A 21,945-nucleotide genomic window follows, 5' to 3' on the forward strand; every position below is an offset into this window, starting at 1 on the left:
GTCAACATAAAGTTGGTAGAACTCATTCTGTCCATGTGCTGACGGACAACAAGAAAGGCAAATGACAAAGACAATGATGTCATGCCAAACCAATTAAGTTAGCAGCTCTCATTTTTCAGATGACACTTTCACAGATGCACATGGAGTATAAAGACAGAGCTAAACAGCTATCATACTCTACAATATCACATGAGCCTCACTGCCCACTTCATTGAAATACTACTGTCTTTCTTTACATTTTAATTCAGTTCAGTTCAGTTCATTTTATTTCAAACATTTCAAACATGTGCCTTCGCAATCACATGTTTGTGCCTTCGCAATCAGCATGAACTTATATATTTACCAAAAGTAGAAGTAGGATCAGCAGGTATAGTTTCCCTCTTCCCTTTCTGATTGTTGGGGATTTTCTCTGTATTATTGTTGGGATTTTACCTTGCAATATAAAGCGCCTTGAGGTGGCTGTTGTTGTGATTTGATGATATTAATGTAACAAATTCCAGATAAGTTTGTGAGACTGACATTTGAACGATGAAGAGGAGGAAAACTGTCCTGGTGAATGATAGGATATAATCTTTTTCAGATATGATCATCTACAGTGGATTTCTTTAGCTGACATGAGTCTACAGTAACAGTAATTTGTATTTTGACTCCATTAGTTACTCCAAAAAAGTAACAGTACTGTAACTTGAATATATATTGACTATGTTTTTTATCCTTAATCAGTAAATACTTACTCACATAACATAGCCAAAAGCATGTTGACTGTACACTGTTGTTTGATTGTAGTGTGGACACAGTTTTGTGGAGTGGAGTGGAGTGACCTGAACAGTCTGCTAACTATGTACCAAAGCTACACTTTACAACAGTTGGCTATTCATCAGACAAAAGGTCACCGAACTGCTGGAAATGCTGAGGATTCTATATGTAGGACATCTTACTAACAGCAGTTTTGTACTCCTCTCACGATCGAAGCAGGTGATAACCAGCTTTGTGCCAATTATCTAGGATTAGTGATTTTAGGCTCTCTGAACCATGATAGTGCAAAAAAATCCAAAGTCAAATATCCTTGTGATATAGGCCCTTTCAAAAACAATCACTCTGAATGTGAAACAAACTTGTTAATCCTGCTTTGTAAATCCCTTTTATCGCGTTAAACTCCTAATTCTCTGTGCAGTAGCAGAAATTATTTTTTAAAGTACCACTTATCACCTGCTGGTAGCGACAGCTCTGACCGAAGCTTGGTGTCCTCTGCAATTTAACGCCAGCTGACGGGCCAACACAACAGATGTTTCTATCTTTGAACTGCATACATAAACACAAATGTAAGTTTTCTTTCCTTCTTTAAATAAAACAAAATATATTTTTTCTATTATCAGAGAAAATTATGCTATGATGACAACACCACTGGAGTACATTGGGTCACATCGGCTGTGATGCATACTGTTCAGTAACTCTGTGTGGTGTCATATTAACTTCCATCTTGCAGCAAGTCAGGAGCAACAAGGCCACACAGACAAAGATTTTAGTAATAATAGATCCCGAGCATCATCAGACCTGCATCCAACCTGCTTTTTTCAGTGTATTCTCCCCGTATTAACATTACATAACCTGGAGGCCCTGCTGCTCCAAAACCACTCGCTGTTCTTTTTGGCTGCTGCTGAAGATTACACTAAGGCCTGGTGTAAGCACTGAGCATTAAGCTAGTTTTAGAGGTGAATGCGAATCAACAGCACTCAGCTTATACGGTGCTGTGTTTTTTCCTAACATTGCATTTCAGGTTAAATATTACACAAAGATAACCAGAGTAAATAGAAAATGCAGTTTTTAAATAAGGATTTAATTTATTAAGAGAAAAAAACTGTCCAGACCTACCTGCACCTTTGTGAAAAAGTGATTGTCCCCTACACTTAATAACTGGTTTCGCCACACTTGGCAACAAGAACTGCAATTAAGCATTTGCAATAACTGGCAATAAATGTTTCACATCACTGTGGAGGAATTTTGGCCGACTCTTCTTAACAGAAACGTTTTAATTCAGCCACACTGGAAGGTTTTTGAGAATAAACAGTGTTTGAGGTCATGGCAAGACATCGCAATCAATTGACTGGCCCATTCCAAAACCTTCTTTCTGTTTTTCGGGTGGGGGGGGGGTTGTTTTGATTGTCCTGCTTTTAATATGGTTTTTTGTTTTGTTTCGGGTCATTCAGCAAAGTCGTACTAAAACATTTGACAGACTTTCGAGCGCCGTGTAGCACATAAAATCGTTTCGAGGTCAGTACACACAACCAGAACTCATACATAAGGCACACAGGATTATAAGGGGCACTGTTGATTTTCAGAAAAATCAAAGGATTGATTTTAAGTGTGCCGTATTTTCCAAAAAACACGGTAATAACGACGGCCTGCTAGCATGCTCTACCAAAAATAGTGCTTTGTTGTGTATCTGACGGACGAAAGCTAAACCAGTTCCACACCACTGAAGTTGCAGCATTTTTACAAACTAATTCTGGTTCATCCGTTTCATTCAAAGATCCGCTTTTGCCCTTCTTATTCTCCATCGCCGCCATGTGCGTATGAAAACAAAGGCACTGCGCATGCGCGTTTTACCCATATTCTATCGCGATATTTCATTTTCTTATCATTGCCCAACATTATACCGGTATTACCGTGAACGGTATGATATGGCCCAGCCCTATTCCACACCATCACATGACCACCATCATATTTTACTGTTGGTACAATTTTCATTTTATGAAATGCTATGTATTGTATTCACAAATTTAACATCCAAAATTCATGGTTTTTACATTTTTATCTTTTGCACTTGGCAGGGAGTGCTGTAATGTTTTCCCTTTATGACAGGGAGTACTTCTTACAGCCATGGATAGTGGCAAGAGGACAGGACAGTTGAAAGAACTGGGGAAGGTGTGCAGTAAATGGCCTTGGTGAATGATTTGAACCTCTACATTAGTCAAAGTGTCTTTATTTGTCTCCCTTTGAAGAAATTTGCTTTGAACAAAGCAACACCACCCAGACCCACTGCACTCCACATAGTGCAGTGGGTAAATAAATAAATAAAGATACACATTACTCTTTACAAATTAAAGAGTAATGTGTAATAAATTAGCTTTTTGAGCAACAACAGCAACACATTATTATTTCTTCTTGTCACATGCTGGCACTTGGTCAGGATCCGTATCTTAAGAACTGAAACCTACAAAAGTCTGCGTTAGGAGTCAGGTAGGGTGGCCGCACATTAACATGGACCTCAAAGCAGGAGACAACCAAAGCAGTTGAAGATCTGCTCGGTAACAAGTTTGTTTATTCCAGAGCTTAAACAAGTTAAATATTTATCTAAACTGCTTCCTCTTGCTGTGTGTATACATACAACCCACTCTTCTGTCTGACCCACCAAACAATTAGTAATTAGTTTCATAGCATCCAGATAGCACTACATTAATGTTGTGCTACATTACATTGAACCAAATCACTGAAATAAACTCTTTTACAATCAAAAACACACATTAAGGCAAAAACAAACTTTCAAGCTCAACATTACATGCCCTGCTATGATGACAACACCACTGGAGTACATTGGGTCTCATCATCTGTTTCAGATGTTGACTGTCTTAATTACACTGAGCTGACCCACATACTGGAAACTGACGCTAGCAGCACGCTTGCCAAGAAGTAGTTAAGGGCAAGATTTAAATAAAAGCACTCACTACCAATTAAAAAAAAATAGTGTGATCTCATATACTTCCATAAACCCTGTGATACATCAGATAAATGAAAACATTTCCCCCACACATAGCTATACAGTACTCATGTACAGCTGCCAAAATGCCAGCTTAAAGCTCCAGTTTGTTCACCTGTGTCGCTCCTTCACATGTGTACACCTGCTTACTCAGCAGTTATGCGTGGCTGTCGCTGCTCTGACAAGGTCGTGTCATTAGGATCACTGTAAGAATCACCTTTAACTTTTTCTTTTACGTTATTACGTTTTGATACAAACTGACTTCCCTTAGTCTTGTGATTTTACACACAAAAATTATGAATGGATCATTTAGGAAAAATACAAATACAACATTTGCAACTACATACTCCAATTAGATAATAATCCAGGATTCCTGAAAGATGCAGCAAACAAATCCTGCATTGTCTGCGAAACGTGCCCATCAAATGTTCACAGTAAACACATTTTGTCTGGTGGTAGAGGAGATACAGTGCCAGCTGCTTTATATGTCTCTATTTAGACATGACAGCTATTCCCTGCCCACCTTAGGTCCAGAGGGTTCTCTCACTGCTCTGCACACAGGTAGCTCTTCTCTCCATCTCTCTAAAAAGCTCACTGCCTTTCATTTTTTTCAATCTCTGCATATGAACGAACAGTATAATAAAGGACGACCATCCCTCTGAGCTGCCCTTGCGTTGTGTACTATATTTCAGTAATCAACACAAAGCATCTTGTGAGAGCTCTTGATTGATCCCGTCTGTGAGAGAATTGTTTCTTAACTGATTTGACTGTGATGGGAAGAAATGTTTCACATCTACAGAAGATCAAAGAGGCAAGTTGTTTGGGTAAACACCCAACAATCAGACCAGCCACTTGGCAAAAGTGGGAAGGAAAAACTCCAGAAAGGCAGAACAGCAGTTTGCTTCAATTGAGAACTGCATCTTGAATTTTACAGCTACTGATTTATTTTTTGGATCCACGTCAAGTTCCATCAATCCATATACACCAACACTGTTCCCATGGAGCAATGAAGGCCTGATGTGTCATGTGTCATATCTAGCACTATGCCACAAAGCCAGACACCAATGTAGTCAGTTTGCCTGTTATATACATTTTATACAGGGCCCATGTCAAATAATGCCTCTAGAATTCACATAAGTATCAGGGTGAAGATGTGAGGTAGCACAACTGAGGCTATGCTGAGGTATCTTATGGCCCTATCCAATAAATGTTTAATGGGTCAGCGTGGAGGAAGCTGACTATGCTGCATCAGTAGGCCACACTGTAAAATGAGACAGGGGAGGAAGCCAGGATGGTGGGGGTGGGCAAATGTGATATGGAGTACAGGATTCAGAGAAAGTATACGGAACTCGCCAAGATGTATGTTAGCAGGAAGCCATTACCAAAAACCACACTGCTGCACTAAAAAGCCCCCAAATGAAAATGGAATTGGTAGAAGGATGGTTTTTAGACATGCTCCGTTCCAAATCAGCACTGATATTAAGCTTATTTTCAGAGAAACACACTATACAGTATTTGACTTCAAATGAGCCGCAATGCTCTGTCTGATAAAATGAGTAGAAGTTATCCACTCATCCATCTAACCACTTCCTCTCCCTCACAGCATACACAAGTTTATGTCTGTAAAACTAGCAAGGGGTGTAAGGTAAAGAACTAGTGCACCATGCACACTGAGATCTCTAAGCAGATCAGGAAAAACAGTGTTAACTCAAGTGAAGGCTTTCCTCGCAAAATGCATTGATTACAAACATTAAACATTGTCGGGATCATTTAGTGGCGTGTCATAGTAACCTTATGAGGCTGAAGGATGTGACAGGGTTGCAAGAGACAACAACTATGTAATGTCTTGATGGCTACAGAGAAAACTGGGAATCCACTTTGTGGTAAAGCAGTAAGACAGGTCTCATTTTTCTGCTCCCAAACTTTGTCTTTCAAAGTGTCTCCCAACACACTGATAACAAAACAGTTCTTTTGCCCATCAGGGACTCCCTTATACTGTGTACATCTGCCCATCCATATACCCCACTGCAAATCTCATGCAGCTGTGGACAAAGCACTAATGAAGCCTATAATCTCAGGGACATAACAGAGAAAAGAAAACGATTTCAGAACTTCAGTTGTTAAAGTCTGCAGACAGCAAAGTCCCCAGCAAAGTAGGAGGAAGAGAGACCAAGAACACCTCCAATGTAGGGCAGTTAATTTGATTTTACACCGTCTTGTGATTTGATTGGCGGTTGGAAAATTCACTTTGATAGGTACGTGTACAGCCAGCGTTTTGGTATACATTTATTTCAGTCCTCCAAGCAGAAGGACACCTGAAGAAGTTCAAATCAATCCAGAGCACTGCTTCATCAAAGGGAAAGACACCTTTCGCCTATCAGACAAAAGGTGTCTTTCCCCTTCATCTGATGGGCTTCATCATTTCTGCTGCCAGGTACCGAAACCCCCGAATAAAGATGGTGGTAGATTGATGCTAAGGTCTTTCCACAGAAATGATTGGTGTGTCCACAGTGACAGTGACACAAGCCTCCGAGACTGCCTGAAACCTTTTGGTAAAATAAACCATCTAATGAAACTGGTAAGGGTCAGAACCGGTTGTTGTAAAGAACTGGTTCTGAGTATTTCAGTTCCTTGGAATTTCCTGCTAATCGGGTACCCTTGCACTTGCGCTACAATTAGCTGATTTTATTTCTTGTGTCTGAGGAAGAATATTGGCACAGTTTTTTTTCTTTCTTTTTTTTTCTTTTTACTTTTTATTGCACAAAAGTGTATCCAGAACAAAAACAACCACATTATACTCATGCTATGCTAAAACCCAGAGTGAGGTTAGCTGAGTGGATGCAGGCCAAAGCTCAGCAGCCAAACCCTGAACTTCAACAGCTAACAAACGGATGAGCAGTCAGGCTGCAGACTCTGTTTCTACCTGTTCATGTTGCTGCAGCAGAACCACTGAGGCAATCGCTTCAAAGTCTCTTTGTGCTGGTTTTCATCTTTGCTCTGCACTGTTAGCTTTGTGTTCATACAAATATAAATATATTTAATTAATCAACTAATATTTAAGTGACAGAAAACAGGATAGTCTACTTTGTGTTGTTTTTTATTTGTTAGTCTGGATCCACAAGTCACACAAAGTTACATAACAACACAATATAAATGACTAATTGAGACAACAATAAACAAAGAAAGTCCAAGCTTTGTAAAAATTTCAATGGAGCCTGGTGGCACGTGATAACCTGAGTTCAAGTGAAGTGGTGAACATGTTCTAAATATAGCACACAACTAAACCAATACCATGTGCCCATGTTGCTGCTATCCATGTCCACAACAGTACATGGCTTATATTTTTTAAGTTGTGTACTCATGTTTTTAGACATAGAGGGAGAACAGATCCAATGATCCCGTGCAAAAGGGTCAGTGCTAGTATATTGTGATTGCTCACTTTGTGTACCGTGACTGCAGCAGAAGAACTGTGGCAATTATTAGCAGGACAGCTTTAAGATGAGTCAGCAAGAAGACACTGGTACAGTGTATTCAGTGCACATACAGGAGAACAATGGCTTTCAGAGATGTGCTACAAAGCTGCTCCAAGTCAAAAGCTTTATCATGAACAGTATACCACGCACAAGCTTATCTGTGATAGCCATACTTCCTTTTATTGTCACACATCTGAGGAGTACCTGTGAGGTACTTAGAAGGGAGCATGTCTGGAGTGAAACAGAGCAGTTATCATTGTGGGAGTCAAACAACATTTAGTGAGATAGTGTCTTTATCCATGTTGAACTACGCCGGTGGACTCAAACATTCTTCTCTGCCACCTTTCAAGCTTCTTTCAGGAGCGATATATAGTTAACGTTATACAGGAAATCAATACTAGATAAGCAAACTCTGTCCTCCCCCACATAGAATTAGTGGTAAACCCAGGACACTGAGTGACGGGACACACAAATCCAAATGCAATAGAAAAACACTTGCAGCTGAGCCTGAGAGAAAATCAGCTGTTCCTGTCCCATTTTCAGCACTAAAAACGTATTCCAAGCTTATTAAAGTTACTAAAGGTGTGAAAGTCAACACTAGTGTGTGCATATGAAACATTCCCAGTTCAGTCTCCCTAAAATCATGGCAAACTTGATAACTATATTGATATCTGAGTTTCTCTGCAGGTAAATGTATATTTGGGGGATACAGGTCCTTCTTGAATGTCTTTCACAGTTCATAAAGTATTATTCATCTAAAACCAAAGATGAATTATATTTTTTCTGCCTATTTATCCCATAGACTGTATATAAAGATAGACAGCATTTCTCCACCTCCTCCCACTGCACAAAAATGAAGCCAAATTGTCCCAAAGTGTTTTCTGTCCTGTGCTCCACTTCTCTCATGTCTCACTGATACTGTGACTGCACTGAATAGACAAAAATGAACTAAACTAAAATATTTTGGGTTGATTTTTATTTTTATTTGTCAGTTTATCAGGTGTTTTTCTTTGATAACTGAGCTGAAACAGAAATGCGCTGTCCTTGCACTGGAGGTTCTCCCTACACACTGCAAACCTGACAGGGATCTGAAACAATTTACAACTACACATAAAGCGCACAATCTTTTCCATCAGTTCGTGTGGCTGTGTACCCTCAGTGGACGGGTTCACTGAACCCAAATGGAGGCTGCTGGGAGCTCAGGGGGAATGACAGCAGCTGTCTGTCACTGCTCCTTGGCCCAAATAACAAGCTGATTGACATCTAAAGGTTGGTGACTTTTATGAAGTGTGCCATTTGCCCCAAGCAACAAGAGTGCTACTTTCCATTAAGCTCTATATAAATGAAAGGTTTCACATGTGGTGATGCGCAAAGCACAATGTACTGTGCATGTCCGCCACTTTATTAGACCTGTGCACCTGATCAACTGCCCATTAACCATAAACCAATCAAATAGTAGCAGCTCAGTGCATTTACACGTGGTCAAAACAGAATGTGATTTAAAGTTAGAGTTTATAAAAATCTCACCGTGAGCTGCGTTAGATTGCACTTCATCAAAAAATAATATTATGCTATACTATTTTATCAGCTTTTTTGTAAACAGTAAATTTAAAAAGCACTTGATAACAACAATAATTATATTTAAGCATTAAAATTAATTAAGGAGTTTAAACAAACTGATCAATTTACCATTATAGAAAAATAACAACTCGTTCTCACTCCCAAATCGTAACATTTTACGCTAGGTGACAAATCGTCAACATATTACGTTTTCGGGCACCCAAGGCGTTCCTACGTCACGAAATCGGAAAACTGCGGACACATGAGAACCGTTTGGACTCAATCTACACATCTTCGCTTTTTCCCTTAAAATCCCTTTAGAAAACACTATTTCACCTCATTAAAGTGCTGGTTAAGGTTAGGAATAAGGTTATGGTTAGGTTTAGCGATAAGGTTAGGTTTAGGCTTAGGTATACGGTTATGGTTAGGTTTAGGCATAAGGTTATGGTTAGGTTTAGGGATAAGGTTAGGTTTAGGCGTAGGGATACGGTTATGGTTAAGGTTAGGAATAAGGTTATGGTTAGGCATAAGGTTATGGTTAAGGTTAGGCATAAGGTTATGGTTAGGCTTAGTGATAAGGTTAAGTTTAGGGCTGCAGTACAGGGCTGGAAACCGCCGCGTACCATAACAACGTGGAAGGTCACCTTTCGCGTTCCTCAGGAACGCCGCAGGACGTGACAAAACGTCGGGATGTTACGCCTCGGGAGTGAGAACGGGCTCAAAATAAACATACCAAAGCTGTTAATTTAGGGAAGCTGTGATACTGGGTGGTGGCATAATAATTTTTTTATGCATTACTTACATGTACAGTCTTGGTAAAAGCGAAGCTCTCAATTTACCGGTCGATCTACGTCCCTATCCTCACCTATGGCCACGAGCTGTGGGTAGTGACCGAAAGAACGAGATCGCAAATACAAGCGGCGGAAGTGGCTGGCCTCTCCCTTAGAGATAGGATAGGGTGAGAAGTTCAGCCATTCGGAAGGGGCTCAGAGTAGAGCCGCTGCTCCTCCACATCGAAAGGAGTCAGCTGAGGTGGTTCGGGCATCTGACAAGGATGCCTCCTGGGCGCCTCCTGGGTGAGGTGTTCCGGGCATGTCCCACCGGGAGGAGGCCCCGGGGCAGACCCAGGACACGCCGGATAGATTATATCTCTCGGCTGGCCTGGGAACGCCTTGGTGTTCCCCCGGATAAGCTAGAGGAGGTGGCTGGGGAGAGGGAGGTCTGGGCTTCTCTGTTTAGGCTGCTGTCCCCGCGATCCGGCCCCGGATAAAGCGGAGGAAGATGGATGGATGGATGGACTTACATGTATAGGCAACTCCACTGAAAGACTCCTGATGTGATTTCTTTTGCAGTATCCTATAGGTCTTTGGCATCACAGGGACCTAAGAATGTGATTAGTATTTCTTACTATTGTGTTTCAGTTCAAGATGAAGAAGGAAAACCTGCTTTCATCTTAGCCAAACTAATATTTAAATAAATGCTGGATAAAGTTTACAAGGGGGTATTCCATAGCTGTAAACCAGAGTGACAATGATCCAGCTTCAAAGAGTACGACCACATGCCTGAGAACATTAACTCGACATGAAGCTGGCAGGCAGAAAATTCAGTCTAAAAATATCCACTGACAAGTGCCAACTTTAAACTGCGTCTTTTTTATGCAAGAGGATTTAAACTAAGATACATTCTCATTTTAACAGGATGCATGACCTTTAGAAAGTTGAGTGTTTAGCATTGGAGAGCAATTTGCATGCACACAGCTCAGTCTGTGCATCTTCTGACTCACACCTACATTCACATACTGATGAATTACTATTATCAGCTAATATTGGCCTCTCTGAGACTGACACCCATATTGATATAGACACAGTACATAATGCTGAAAAAGATGCAAGACGATGATTTATAAATTGTTCCTTTGTTGAATAATAGGCACACTGGGAAAAAATATTCAAAACAAGAGCATGCATATAAATTTTAATTTACACTGTATGCCTCATACAGTCCTCACTAACCATTTATTAGCCTTTAGCCTTGTTGCAGGAAGTATACCATGCAGGCAACTTACAGGACCTTTTCTCAAGATCCTGAAAATGACAGCAATTGGAATTTTGACCAGTTGACTAAAGTCAAATAGTGGTGGCCAAACGTTTTATAAGCAAATTTATTTGCTAAGAGAATTCTGTGAAATTAATGAAATGCATATTTTTGTTCTATGCATCACAGAAGCATGTTAAAAAAAAAAGAAAAAGAAAAAAGAAACAGTCATGTACTTTACCATACTGCTGAGTCTAGCCTTCAGAATGAATCTGGGTCCAAAGATGAAACCACACTGAGATTTGGCTCAAAGAAACTAAATGTTTGCTTCAATGACTTTCTGAAGCTTCTGTTCCCGTTCCATGACTCCATATCTTTGCTACTATATTAAAGCTTTAAAATAACACAAAAGCCTTGAAAAAGATATCATCTCAGTTTCCCACTTCAGCTATAATTGTCTGCATGTACCTTTGCTTTTCCCTTTTGTTACATTGTTAACATGCAGTACTGTGGAGGCAAACCTGACTGTGCCATGCATTGATGAGCACACTGAAGCAACAAATATTCAGGTAAAAATGGACCTAAAATGACACATGGGGCCTTATTTTGACATGTAGGTTACAGTCCTCTCAGCTGGGCTGTGCCATATCATATCCCTGCAATAATACACATTATAGTATACATTTTTATGTGATATAAAAGTGTCATATCATGATATCATTGCTATAGCAACACCATGCATTTGTATTCCCTGGTGTGCATTACAACAACACAAGCCTCGGCACGTCTGAGAGTCCCGTATCAGCTTTTCCTATGATGATTTATTACTTAAAAAGGGATCCACTTCAGCAACCACCAATAAAGCACAATGCTTTACAAAATGTACAAGACAACTGCTGCTGCTAAATGTGGAGACAACAAGCTTTTTTCACCACTTGAGGCAAAAACACTGTTGAGTACTACCAGGCTAGAGAGGAGGAAATACATGCAGCTGATGATGCGCAACCCAAATGCAGCTCCTGCATAGTTACATGGTTAGAGTGCTTTGGTTATTGTTAAAGTGTTAAGGAGTTATATTATACTTTTACTTACATTTTACAGGGAAAACACTAACTAGGATATTTGTAAACACTATTTGACTTATGCTGTGTCATGGGATATAATGCTATGTCACTATTACTGAATGATGCTGCTGTTGGCACCTTGTTTCAGGAAATTCACACTTTCAGTTAGGAAGCATGTCATCACTGACGGTAGCTCATTGGAAAAGGATGGAAAATGCCCCTGGTTTTGATTTTGAGGCTGTGATGCCGACCACTATCTCTCAGAACTCTCTGCATTAAGTAAGTTACTAACTAGTTTGCTGAACTATTAATATAGAGTAAATTCATATTTCGCCCTTTTCGATGTGACTCTAAAATTCTGTATTTAGAGTGTACATTGCATAAATGAAAGAAGCTGTTTATAATGCCAACAGAATGAGAAAAGATGCGAACAGGTGATCTATCGATTTATACTGCATGTGTAGAAATTAGGTCATTAACATCAGTAATCGGATCAATAAGAGGTCGGATCTGAGCATTCCTAATGAAAAGCAACTCTCAGCCCACTCAGAAAACACAAGTCCTTCAATGAGAAAATGCTGAACACCCGCAGGATTTAAATTCACGCTGCAAATGAGACACGAGTCTCCCATTTCTTGGTCAGCAGTTTTATTTTTGCCAAGCAGCCACCCACTTACAGCGAGACTGCTCATTAAGTGATCATACTGTAGGGATCATCAAAAAACTGGGATACCAGGAAAGTTTGTGAGAGTTCAATTAATTATGCCGGGCTCACACTGTGCGATTTTTGGCCCATTTTGAGCCGATTTTTGAGTCGTGCGACCGTTTTGGCGATCGGCCCGATTTTGGCCTTCATCGTGCGTCGTGCATCGTGTAGTATACGTGGGGTAACGAGAGGCGATTAACACCTCACGACCAGCTCCCGATCATCAATCGCTTCGCGACCGTCGTGAGGGTGTCACCGCAGCTTCTCGCACTGCGCACGCGCAAACACAAATGTCAGCGAAAAAGACGGCGCAGCACGGGAGTGCAGCGTGTGATCTGGACACAAGCGATGGAGGCACAACTTGTAGAACTATGGCAAGCTCACCCGAGCCTTTTCGATGTGGCCTCACAAAATTATCACGACCACAACAACCGTGAAAATAGTTGGATTTACATTGCTGCTCAATCACAGCTGCCTGATCAATGTTTTTAATTAGCAATTTAGCAAAGTTGATGGTGGTGGTGTGCGTGTCTATGTGAGTGAAAGACAGAGAGGGAGAGGGAGCGACAGATTTTCTGTTATAACCTTCATTTTATGGACGCACAGTGTGAGCACTCAGGTCGCATCAGAGCATCGGGCCGTATAGTGTGAGACCCTGCATCGTGACCTGTGAACTTCTAACCCCTGCGAGTCAATCGTACAGTTTGAGCAGGAGCTGAATCGCGCGACTGAAAAAATCGCACAGTGTGAGCCTGGCATTAGGCAGCAGCGCTCCGTGCCAGCTCAGTTTTGCCCAAAATACACATGCTCTGACAACATCACTCAGTCAGTAACACAACTTAGGCCCAGATGAATCTCATTTCACTGAATCTACCATAGAGGCCTCTGTATATGCATCCTGCAAGATTTGACTGAGAACAGCTGGAGCAAACCAGATGACCCCCTATGAGCAACAGCTTTGGAAACAGCCAGAAGGGAAAACTCCCAATTCACAGCGGTGGAAAAACGAGAAGCGAGCCAGAGATTAATAATCACTATTTATTAAATGCAGTGGTGTACTGTATAAACACATAGTGAATGAAAAAAAAGCTGAGTGTAGAAGAAAGACTTCATGGGAAACCCCCAGCAGGTTTGGCAAACTGCGGCGTAACAAAGGGTTATTCAGGCTGCAAACCTTCATCACTCTTTATGTTTATTGGACACACATCTTTGGTCAAGTGGAATGTGATTGTGTTGGTGATGTGTATCTGTGTGAGGTGGATGATTTTTTCTTGGGTAACATCACTTCTAAATATTCAAAGTATTTCCAAACAATGGAAGATGATCCTTTTTGAGGAAAAAGCTCTTCACCTTCTGCTGTCCCAGGCATTTGATTTTTTTCTTTTGTACAGTGGTACTCACAGAGACAGCCCAGAAAACTTCACACTGCAGGGTGCAGGAACAGCTGTGATTGGCACATGCAGGAACATCATCAGGCAGTGATTGAGGGAGCGCATGACTTGCTTTTGCTTTGCATTCTATTGGCGGAGCACACATTTTCAATGTTGCTCGATCATATTTAATTGATTATGTGAAGCCAAAATTGTGATCATGACTAAAATTTGCCCTAATTTAAACTTGAAGCCCTAATTTTAAGATTTGTTTACTTTTCCATGTGGTTTCCATGTGGATATACTGACTGGGACCATTAAAAAAAAGCATACTATGTCCATTACTTTTTCTAACATTATCACACTCCGATGTGATGGTGACACACAACAGCAATCACTCACTCCTACTGTTGTCCCCCTGAGTGGGTTCCAATCACTGAGACCCTTGACATGGGGGTGATGCAACAGTAGTTAACGTGCACTCATTAAGGGAGCGCTTTACACCCACTATCATGTTTGCCTCAAACAAAAAGCACGGCATCGCTCGCTTACTAGCATACATACAAGGAGTTTAATTCTCACTTCACAAACAGACATTTACAGATCAGTGTAAGATGATGAAAAACTTACGTTTAGCATAGCAGAGCATAAGTGGAAGAGCACCAACTAAACAGTCATGAAATTGACCTAGCTCGCTCCTTTTTTTCCCAACAGACCAATAGTTATAATAAGCATCTCTGCAAATGTGCATTCTATTTTAAAATCAAACGAGAAGACAGAAACATACTTCTGGTTCTACTGTTTGAAGGTTGAAGACGATGATCAGTGTGATTGTTGGACAAGTTCCTTTCAAAGAGAGCAGGTATCTGAGCAACATAAAACTACAGTGATGAAGATTCAATTATTTATAAATATCATAATAATGATTGCCATTAACTGGAAATTACATGAAAAATGGTGGTGAGCCACAGCCAATCACTTCGCCACTCATCCATCCCTGAGGATATCATCCATTGGCAATTGCACCAATTTTCCCAACTTTTTGACAAACCATTCTGGGGTTGACTATCTCTGCCCAATTCAAGGATCGAGACAAAATACCAGAAGAAAAATGCAGGAGATGGAGAAAGATGAATAAAAAAAGTACTACGGGTGCTTGCACAACTAGATATGTGAGCTATATAAGCTTTATTACTATGTTATTACTGTAGACTCCAAATCCATTACAGGTTCTGAAGAATGACAAACAGGTAGCGATGCAAGGAAAAAGAGACGTCTTGGGCAGGATTGTTGTGCTATTATTACTGTGGGCTCACGCTGTATTTTTAGTGGACTTAATGAATTGACAGAGCACACAGAGGACACAAACACAGACAGTTTCAACTGCTACTGACTGATCAGGTTAAGATCTTCATATTCATTTAGCACTTACAGTGATACACTGTGTATAAGTGCTAATTATTGCTACCTCAGGATTCACCAACGGTGCATTCATGCTAAAATAACCCGGATGCTTTTTGCAAAAGCATCTGGCTTATTTCTTTGTTTTTAAGCCAAATGTAAACTGAACCAAGTCTCTGTGTTTGTGGGTTTATTGGTTCACACTGTTTATTTTCTCAGCAGTCCAAAAGAATTGAACAGAGCACAAACACATCAGAGTTAGAACCAGTCTACACAGATCATGAAAAATTACGAAAGCATTCTTAAAAGTGGACCTATTATGCTTCTCCTTATTTTTTTTCTCTTGTGTGTCCTGTTCAATTGACAGATGCTCATATTAAACATGAGCAAATAACAAAGTTTCAAATTTTAGGTCAGTGTATAGCTGTGGCTAAAAGCTTTAGCAGTGGCACAAACTTTGTCTTTGTCTCACTTTATTGATTTGTTTTTTACTTGCGTTACTTTTTACGTTTCAAATTCATGGAAAATTACTTTCGGCAGTGGCAACACTATCAAAGTTTTGGCCATGAATGCATGCATCCCTGTGGATCTTAAGCACGAGCTTCAGACTGCTCTAAACACTCTGTTTCAGAGTATGATGGGTATGATGTCATAGAAAAGGGGTATCTAGGTACCTAGGTCACACCTAGGGTCAGGGTGAGGAGTAGGATAAGGGTTGGCTGCCTCTTTTTAAGGTTAAGTTTTCAAGCACTTTAAGGATGCACAACATCCTTCCTCTTTTATTTACACATAGGTCATGTTTACAGTAATGCTCCTCAAGGCTTGAAATAGCACACAGTAATTAACGTATGAGTGAAATTGAATATTACATGAAGTGGTAAAAACTGCACAGGGAAATTCTCTTTTTACACCACGACAAAGCAAACAGCCCCTACTTCCCACCTCCTACCCAGCCCTCTTGGCATGTCGTAGCATGTGTATTTATGTAGCAACTGAGTGGCATTTATCACACAGCTTATTTATAATTAGTTCACTTAGTCTGGGGGAGACAGCCTGTTAGTTGGCATATGTTCAGATCCTGGTTAAAGACACACTGCTCCCCAAGGGGATAGTAGAACGCTGACATGTGTGCATATGGTGTGTGTGTGTGTGTGTGTGAATGACAGCAGACAGTCGCTGCAGAGGGTGCCCTGAGCCTCCATTAACACAACCCACCATGTTGCTATCCCTCGGCTACCCAGCCGTGCTGAGAGAGACCACTAGAAACCTGGAGGGGAGCGAGTTCATCTGAGTGCATGGAAGAGGAAGACGACAGGGCAAATGTACAGAGACAAAGCGGGAAGAGGAGGCGACGAGAACCTGAGTCAGACAGGATAAGTGAGAAGAGGGAGAATGTTGGGAAGGGAAGGATGAAATAAGAGGAAGGAAGGCTGGCGAGAAAGTGAGGGAGTCTGGTTCAAGTCCAAGGTTATCACATGGCTAAAGTCGAGCCACTTGCCAGCCGCCAGCTTGGGACAGCAGCGCTCGGATGCAAGGATGCTGCCCTGCGCCGCTTCTACCAGCCGGGCCGTTTGTCTCAGTGAGTGTGCCTGTGTGCTCAAAAATGGATGCTGCAGAGCTCCGTCACAGCACAAGGATCAGATGCATAACCTGACAGACTTCCTAAGGGGGAAGTCTTTACAAAACGCGAGTCCAGTCACCATCGCTCCTCCTTCTGCAAGTCGCCAGCTGTCCCAGACATTGAATAGCTTGGGGAAGCCGCTTAAAAACATCGCTCTAAGTCTCCTTCCTTTGGCAGGCGATGCTTAAGTGTATCCTCTTTAGGCTGCATATTACATAACTGTTTGCAGTGGAGCTAGCGGAGCCCTGTCTCACACGCCAGAATGATGTGAGCAAAAATAAACATAATAAAAAACCTGCAAATGTCTGTTGTGTCAAAAGTCTGACACACAGTGGTGGACAGCTCGCTGACAGAATCCCTTCCTTATCATTTAATCATGCCGAAACACATATGCTGTCCCAGTCGCCTGCATCTCTCCTCTCTCTCCAAGATGAGTGGGGGATTTTTAAGGTTAAAGCGCTATTGCAGCTTTGCTTGCCTGCCATATCCCTCCCTGTGCATGACATCATTGATGTGAGACAGACTCAGACTCCGTGACACACTTTCAGACCACTGAATTATATGTGGCTAGGAAATGATGCCATATAGAATTAAAGCTCAGACAATTAACTGGTTCACAGACAGTTATGTGGATACTTTTGAGCTTTGGAGAGTTGATCAGACTGAACAAACAGTAACAATGTGCTATGTGAATATTCTCAAGCTTTGGAGCGCTGATAAGGCGGAACAAACAGTAGCAATATGTCAACTTAGCTTTAAGAAAATTATAATTTTTCACTGTTTTTTGTCCTTTTTTTACCAAAAGACTGCCTCCTACACTGATGTGCTCTCTGAATATAAAGCTTGTTAACAGCTGCACTTAACCCTCTCAGAAGAAGTCCCTCAGCGCCCCATGGAAAGGTTATGATCTTTCACCCATGACGTCAACAAGCCAAGAAATCTGAAGTCATCACAACTTGTCATTAGTGCGTGAAAAGCAGCCTGAAGAGTGACGACAACCGTGTGAATTCCCCTAAATGTCAAAGTTCTCCCTCTAGCGGACAAAGCCCGCCACAGCTGAGCTTCAGCCGCTCCCCAGGAAGAGGTTAATCCATTCATAGCATTATAATGACATCTACACCAGCGCACCATACTAATCACATCTGCCTTCAGATTTCAGCAGCTGCAGACCGGCGTGGAGCTCAGTGAGACAGGCTGCTACAGCTGCGAGAGCCCAAACTCACGCGTCTCGGGAGGAATATGCCAACCCAAATAGACTGCAAAATCTGTCACTCTGGAGCCAAAAACGTCACAACTTCGGCAGTGCCATTTATCAATGATAACCACAAATTCCCGAGATACATTACGGCGGGAATAAGCATTTTTAAACCAGGTTTATCCTCCTCCTTTTTTTTCTTTTAACGGTGGACCGGTCCCTTATCCTTTACCCACTCAGGTGATGAACACACGTATGAACTTGTTTTGACATTTTCCCACAGAGCCGACACAGTCAGAGTGAGCTAATAAGAAAAGCATAAAAAGCCATTTCATAGTTTGAACGTGCCAAAGTGAAAACTTGAGCAAAGAGCACCCGCGGATACACACACTGCACTTCGACTCACCTTGAGCGGCCGTTCCTCGGGTGCTGAATACACTTGCTATCAAAGTGGCCACATACCAAATCATAGTACTATTGCCGACCAGAAATAAATCTCATCATATCTCAAAGTGCCCCTTTCGGTGAATCTCTCATCGCCGAGTGCCCCAGGACAAACTGAAGCGGGCCGGTATCCTTGTCTTCTTGTTAACCGAGCCCTGGACACTTTTCCATCGGCGCTTTCCCTCTCTCTTCCCCTCTCCTCCGCTCTCCACTCGCATCCTGAGTTGGATCACCTGCGCCAATGGGACGAGAGCAGGCGACGCTGTGAAACCAAGCGCGAGCCTTTAGATATCCACGAGCCCGCCTCCACACCCGTTTCATTGAAGGGTGTGGGTGGGCTCCGGACGCTGATTGGTTACCTGCGCTGTCGTTTTCCTAGTTGGAGTGATGCGTTCCTGGCATATGGTGAGGCTCGGAGGTTCTACACCTCTGCTCGGTGGAGCACCCAGGAATAGCTGCTCGTCGCTGGCTTTTTGTGGTTTGTTTGTTTCAGTGCGAATAAACTTACATTAACAGCTGTAATGGCGTGTATCGGAGAAAATAATATTATGTTGGTCACTTGTAATAGAGTTAGAGGCAAACCATCCGATATGGTAAGTGTAGCATCTCAATGATAAAACTGAAGGGAAAAACTTATTATACAAAACCAGACGTCAGACATCCGCAGATAGAAACAACCCAACAGGTGGTTACCCTTTATAATGGATGGAAACCAATCCTATTTCTTTAAGGCGTTTACTGCTCTTTGACTGTGGATGCTTATGCGTGACTCTGAATTTTTGCAAGTCGAAGGAATCAGTGCTTATGAACAAAACGATGACTTCCTGATTTTAGCTTTTTAAAGGTAATTAATTACATCTTCCCATTTTTCTTGGACAGCATGAATGCAGCAGTGGAGGGAGCGTTTCAAGGTGGGTTGGCGTGTGGAGCTGTTGCGGAGCTGCAGTATCATGCTGCGCAATAAGACGAGAGGAATCCACCGCCCTGTGTGTGTGTGTGTGTGTGTGTGTGTGTGTGTGTGTGTGTGTTGGGGGGACATCATCACGTGACTCACACCCGTGCATTCATATCCCTTCTGAAATATGAGTTCACTGTTTAAATGACGCGCTGGTGGTCTGCCAAGTCACCAAGACTGCCATTAAAGAATCCTGACTAATTTCCAAGACTTCTGAATTCAGCATGATTCACACTTTTTCATATAACGATTCCGTCAATGGCAGTTTTAAATTCAACTGACTCAGCCTGCCTTGCTCACAAGCCATCCATCATGCCTCATAGCTAATTCTACCTCAAGGTCTGCAAGGACCCCCACACCTCCTTGAGGAGGAGGTTTTGTTAATAGCCTCTGGTAGGATGACAAATACAAGTGATTTAAAGTCATTTTTATTTAACATATTCCTGTGCGTCACTCATATCCTTATTTACACTGTTTCCCACGATTCCCATTCGAAACTTTGGCTGCTGTTCAGCCCAGTTTCCCTGCTAAGATCAGTGAGGTTTAAGCAAATGATTCAGGTCTGACAAATCCACAGCTGAGTTAACTTTGGGATGCTATACTTGTAGAAAAAATAGTCAAATCTTCCTTTCTAAAGGACATATGTAACAATTTTGTGTGTTTAACAAAATCTGCTTAATTTCACTAAGACATTTTGGCAACTTTCAAAACTTTTCTTTAAAGGAGTGTCATAATCAGTTCAATAATTATGTAATTGTATTTATTAGCAGTCGTCATATATGTAGGTGCATAGATATTGTTCCACACTAGAGTATGGTTCATACCCCTGCTGTGTTAAGGGAGAGGTGTGGGGCCCAGACTGGGATTTGGCCAAATAGACTAGTGTGCTATTTTCAATAGATAATCATTTGTAAGTAAGTAAGTAAGTATAATTTATTTATATTGCCCTTTTCACAGATGAAAATCACAAAGTACTTCACAATACAAAGAATGAAAATACAACACCTAACGATGTAAAACAATAAAATACAACATAAAAACAACTAATTAGTTGAAAGCCTATCTATAAAAAATGTCTTCAGCTGCTTTTTAAAAGAATCGATGGAGTCTGTACAGCATAAAAACAGTGGAAGAGAATTTGTCTAATAATTTGGCCTAGGGGGAATATATAAAGTAAAAAGAGAATTGGACCCAAGACAGATCCCTGAGGTACCCCACAAGGCTAAACATGTTTTCAAGTCTACTGGATAATAGAGCCAATGGTGCGAGTTGCCATAGCCAATCTTCAAAAGCCACACCCCCAGCTCAATAAAACTGGCAGAAGTGGAAACTCACCTGTCACTTATGATCGCTTAAAGTAAACAGTCAAGCAACTCATCTAAGCCATCATGTCAGAAACAGTATGAAATTTATAGCCTGATGGATTAAACTACAATTATACCCAAGTAAACATTCGCAGCATTGTGGTTGAAACTATGTTATCACTCAGGTCAAACTTGTAGATAAAAAAAACTGAACTGTAGACAGACAGTTGTCACAACAGTTTAACCAGGAAAAACATGCATCACTTGTTTCAACCAGAAAGCAGGCAGAAGCATGTGGCATGTCAAGCACCAGCATATCAGTGTCTCTGACAGTGACATTGCCGTCACATAGATGCAAAGTAAGGTCTACTTTCTTGATGTTCAACGGCCATTTTGGCCTCTGTAAAGACTAGAGTACAGCCTGGATCACTGCCACACTGAGCAGTGGGCTTTAAAGGTGCTGTGTGAAGTGCAAATAGCATATGGAAATTAGGCTTTCATCACACTATCTGAGCCACACGACCATGCTCAACTCCAAGAGGCTTTTATTCCTCTCTGTTGTTTAATGAGCCAGGTGTAATCCATCAACTGTTGTGGCTATAAGCTGTAACAATGACACAAACTAGTATCATGTCATTTAAAGACATGCTCTACATTTTCTCTCTATATTCTACCTGCACAAGCTCAATTTTAATTAAAAAAAATAAAAAACAAATCTGGAAAACATCTAAAATGATGTCACTTAGTGGGACCTGTCCAAATATCAGAGATAATGAATTCAATTTGATAAACAAGAACATGTGATTAAGCAAAAACTTAAACTTTTCAAATTATTGCTTAGATGAGAAGCCTGGAAAGCAGACTAAAAAAGTAAATACTATGTTTAATATAACTTTTCCATATTACCTTTGAGTTCTCTTTTATGTATACAGGTAACAGAAGGCAGAGGCACAGAGAGCAGAGCTCATTTCATGCAGGTACAGTATTAACAATCATCATCATCATTATTATTATTATTATTATTGTTGTTGTTGTTGTTGTTGTTGTTATTAATAATAATA

General features: G+C 41.1%; 1 protein-coding gene across 6 annotated transcripts in view; it reads right to left on the bottom strand.

The window, feature by feature from the left end:
- The window catches only part of LOC134636073 (protein turtle homolog B-like), a 151,287-nt gene extending 132,441 nt beyond the window's left edge, over window positions 1-18,846 (bottom strand). For all 6 annotated transcript variants that reach the window (XM_063485858.1, XM_063485855.1, XM_063485856.1 and 3 more), the window contains exon 1: window positions 18,588-18,846. In XM_063485858.1, coding sequence (XP_063341928.1) covers window positions 18,588-18,651 — 64 coding nt within the window. In that variant the 5' untranslated portion in view covers window positions 18,652-18,846. The remainder of the gene's footprint in view (window positions 1-18,587) is intronic.
- Between the last annotated feature and the right edge of the window lie 3,099 nt (window positions 18,847-21,945).

Source organism: Pelmatolapia mariae, linkage group LG10_11 (assembly GCF_036321145.2).
Source record: "Pelmatolapia mariae isolate MD_Pm_ZW linkage group LG10_11, Pm_UMD_F_2, whole genome shotgun sequence".
Lineage (NCBI taxonomy): Eukaryota > Metazoa > Chordata > Actinopteri > Cichliformes > Cichlidae > Pelmatolapia > Pelmatolapia mariae.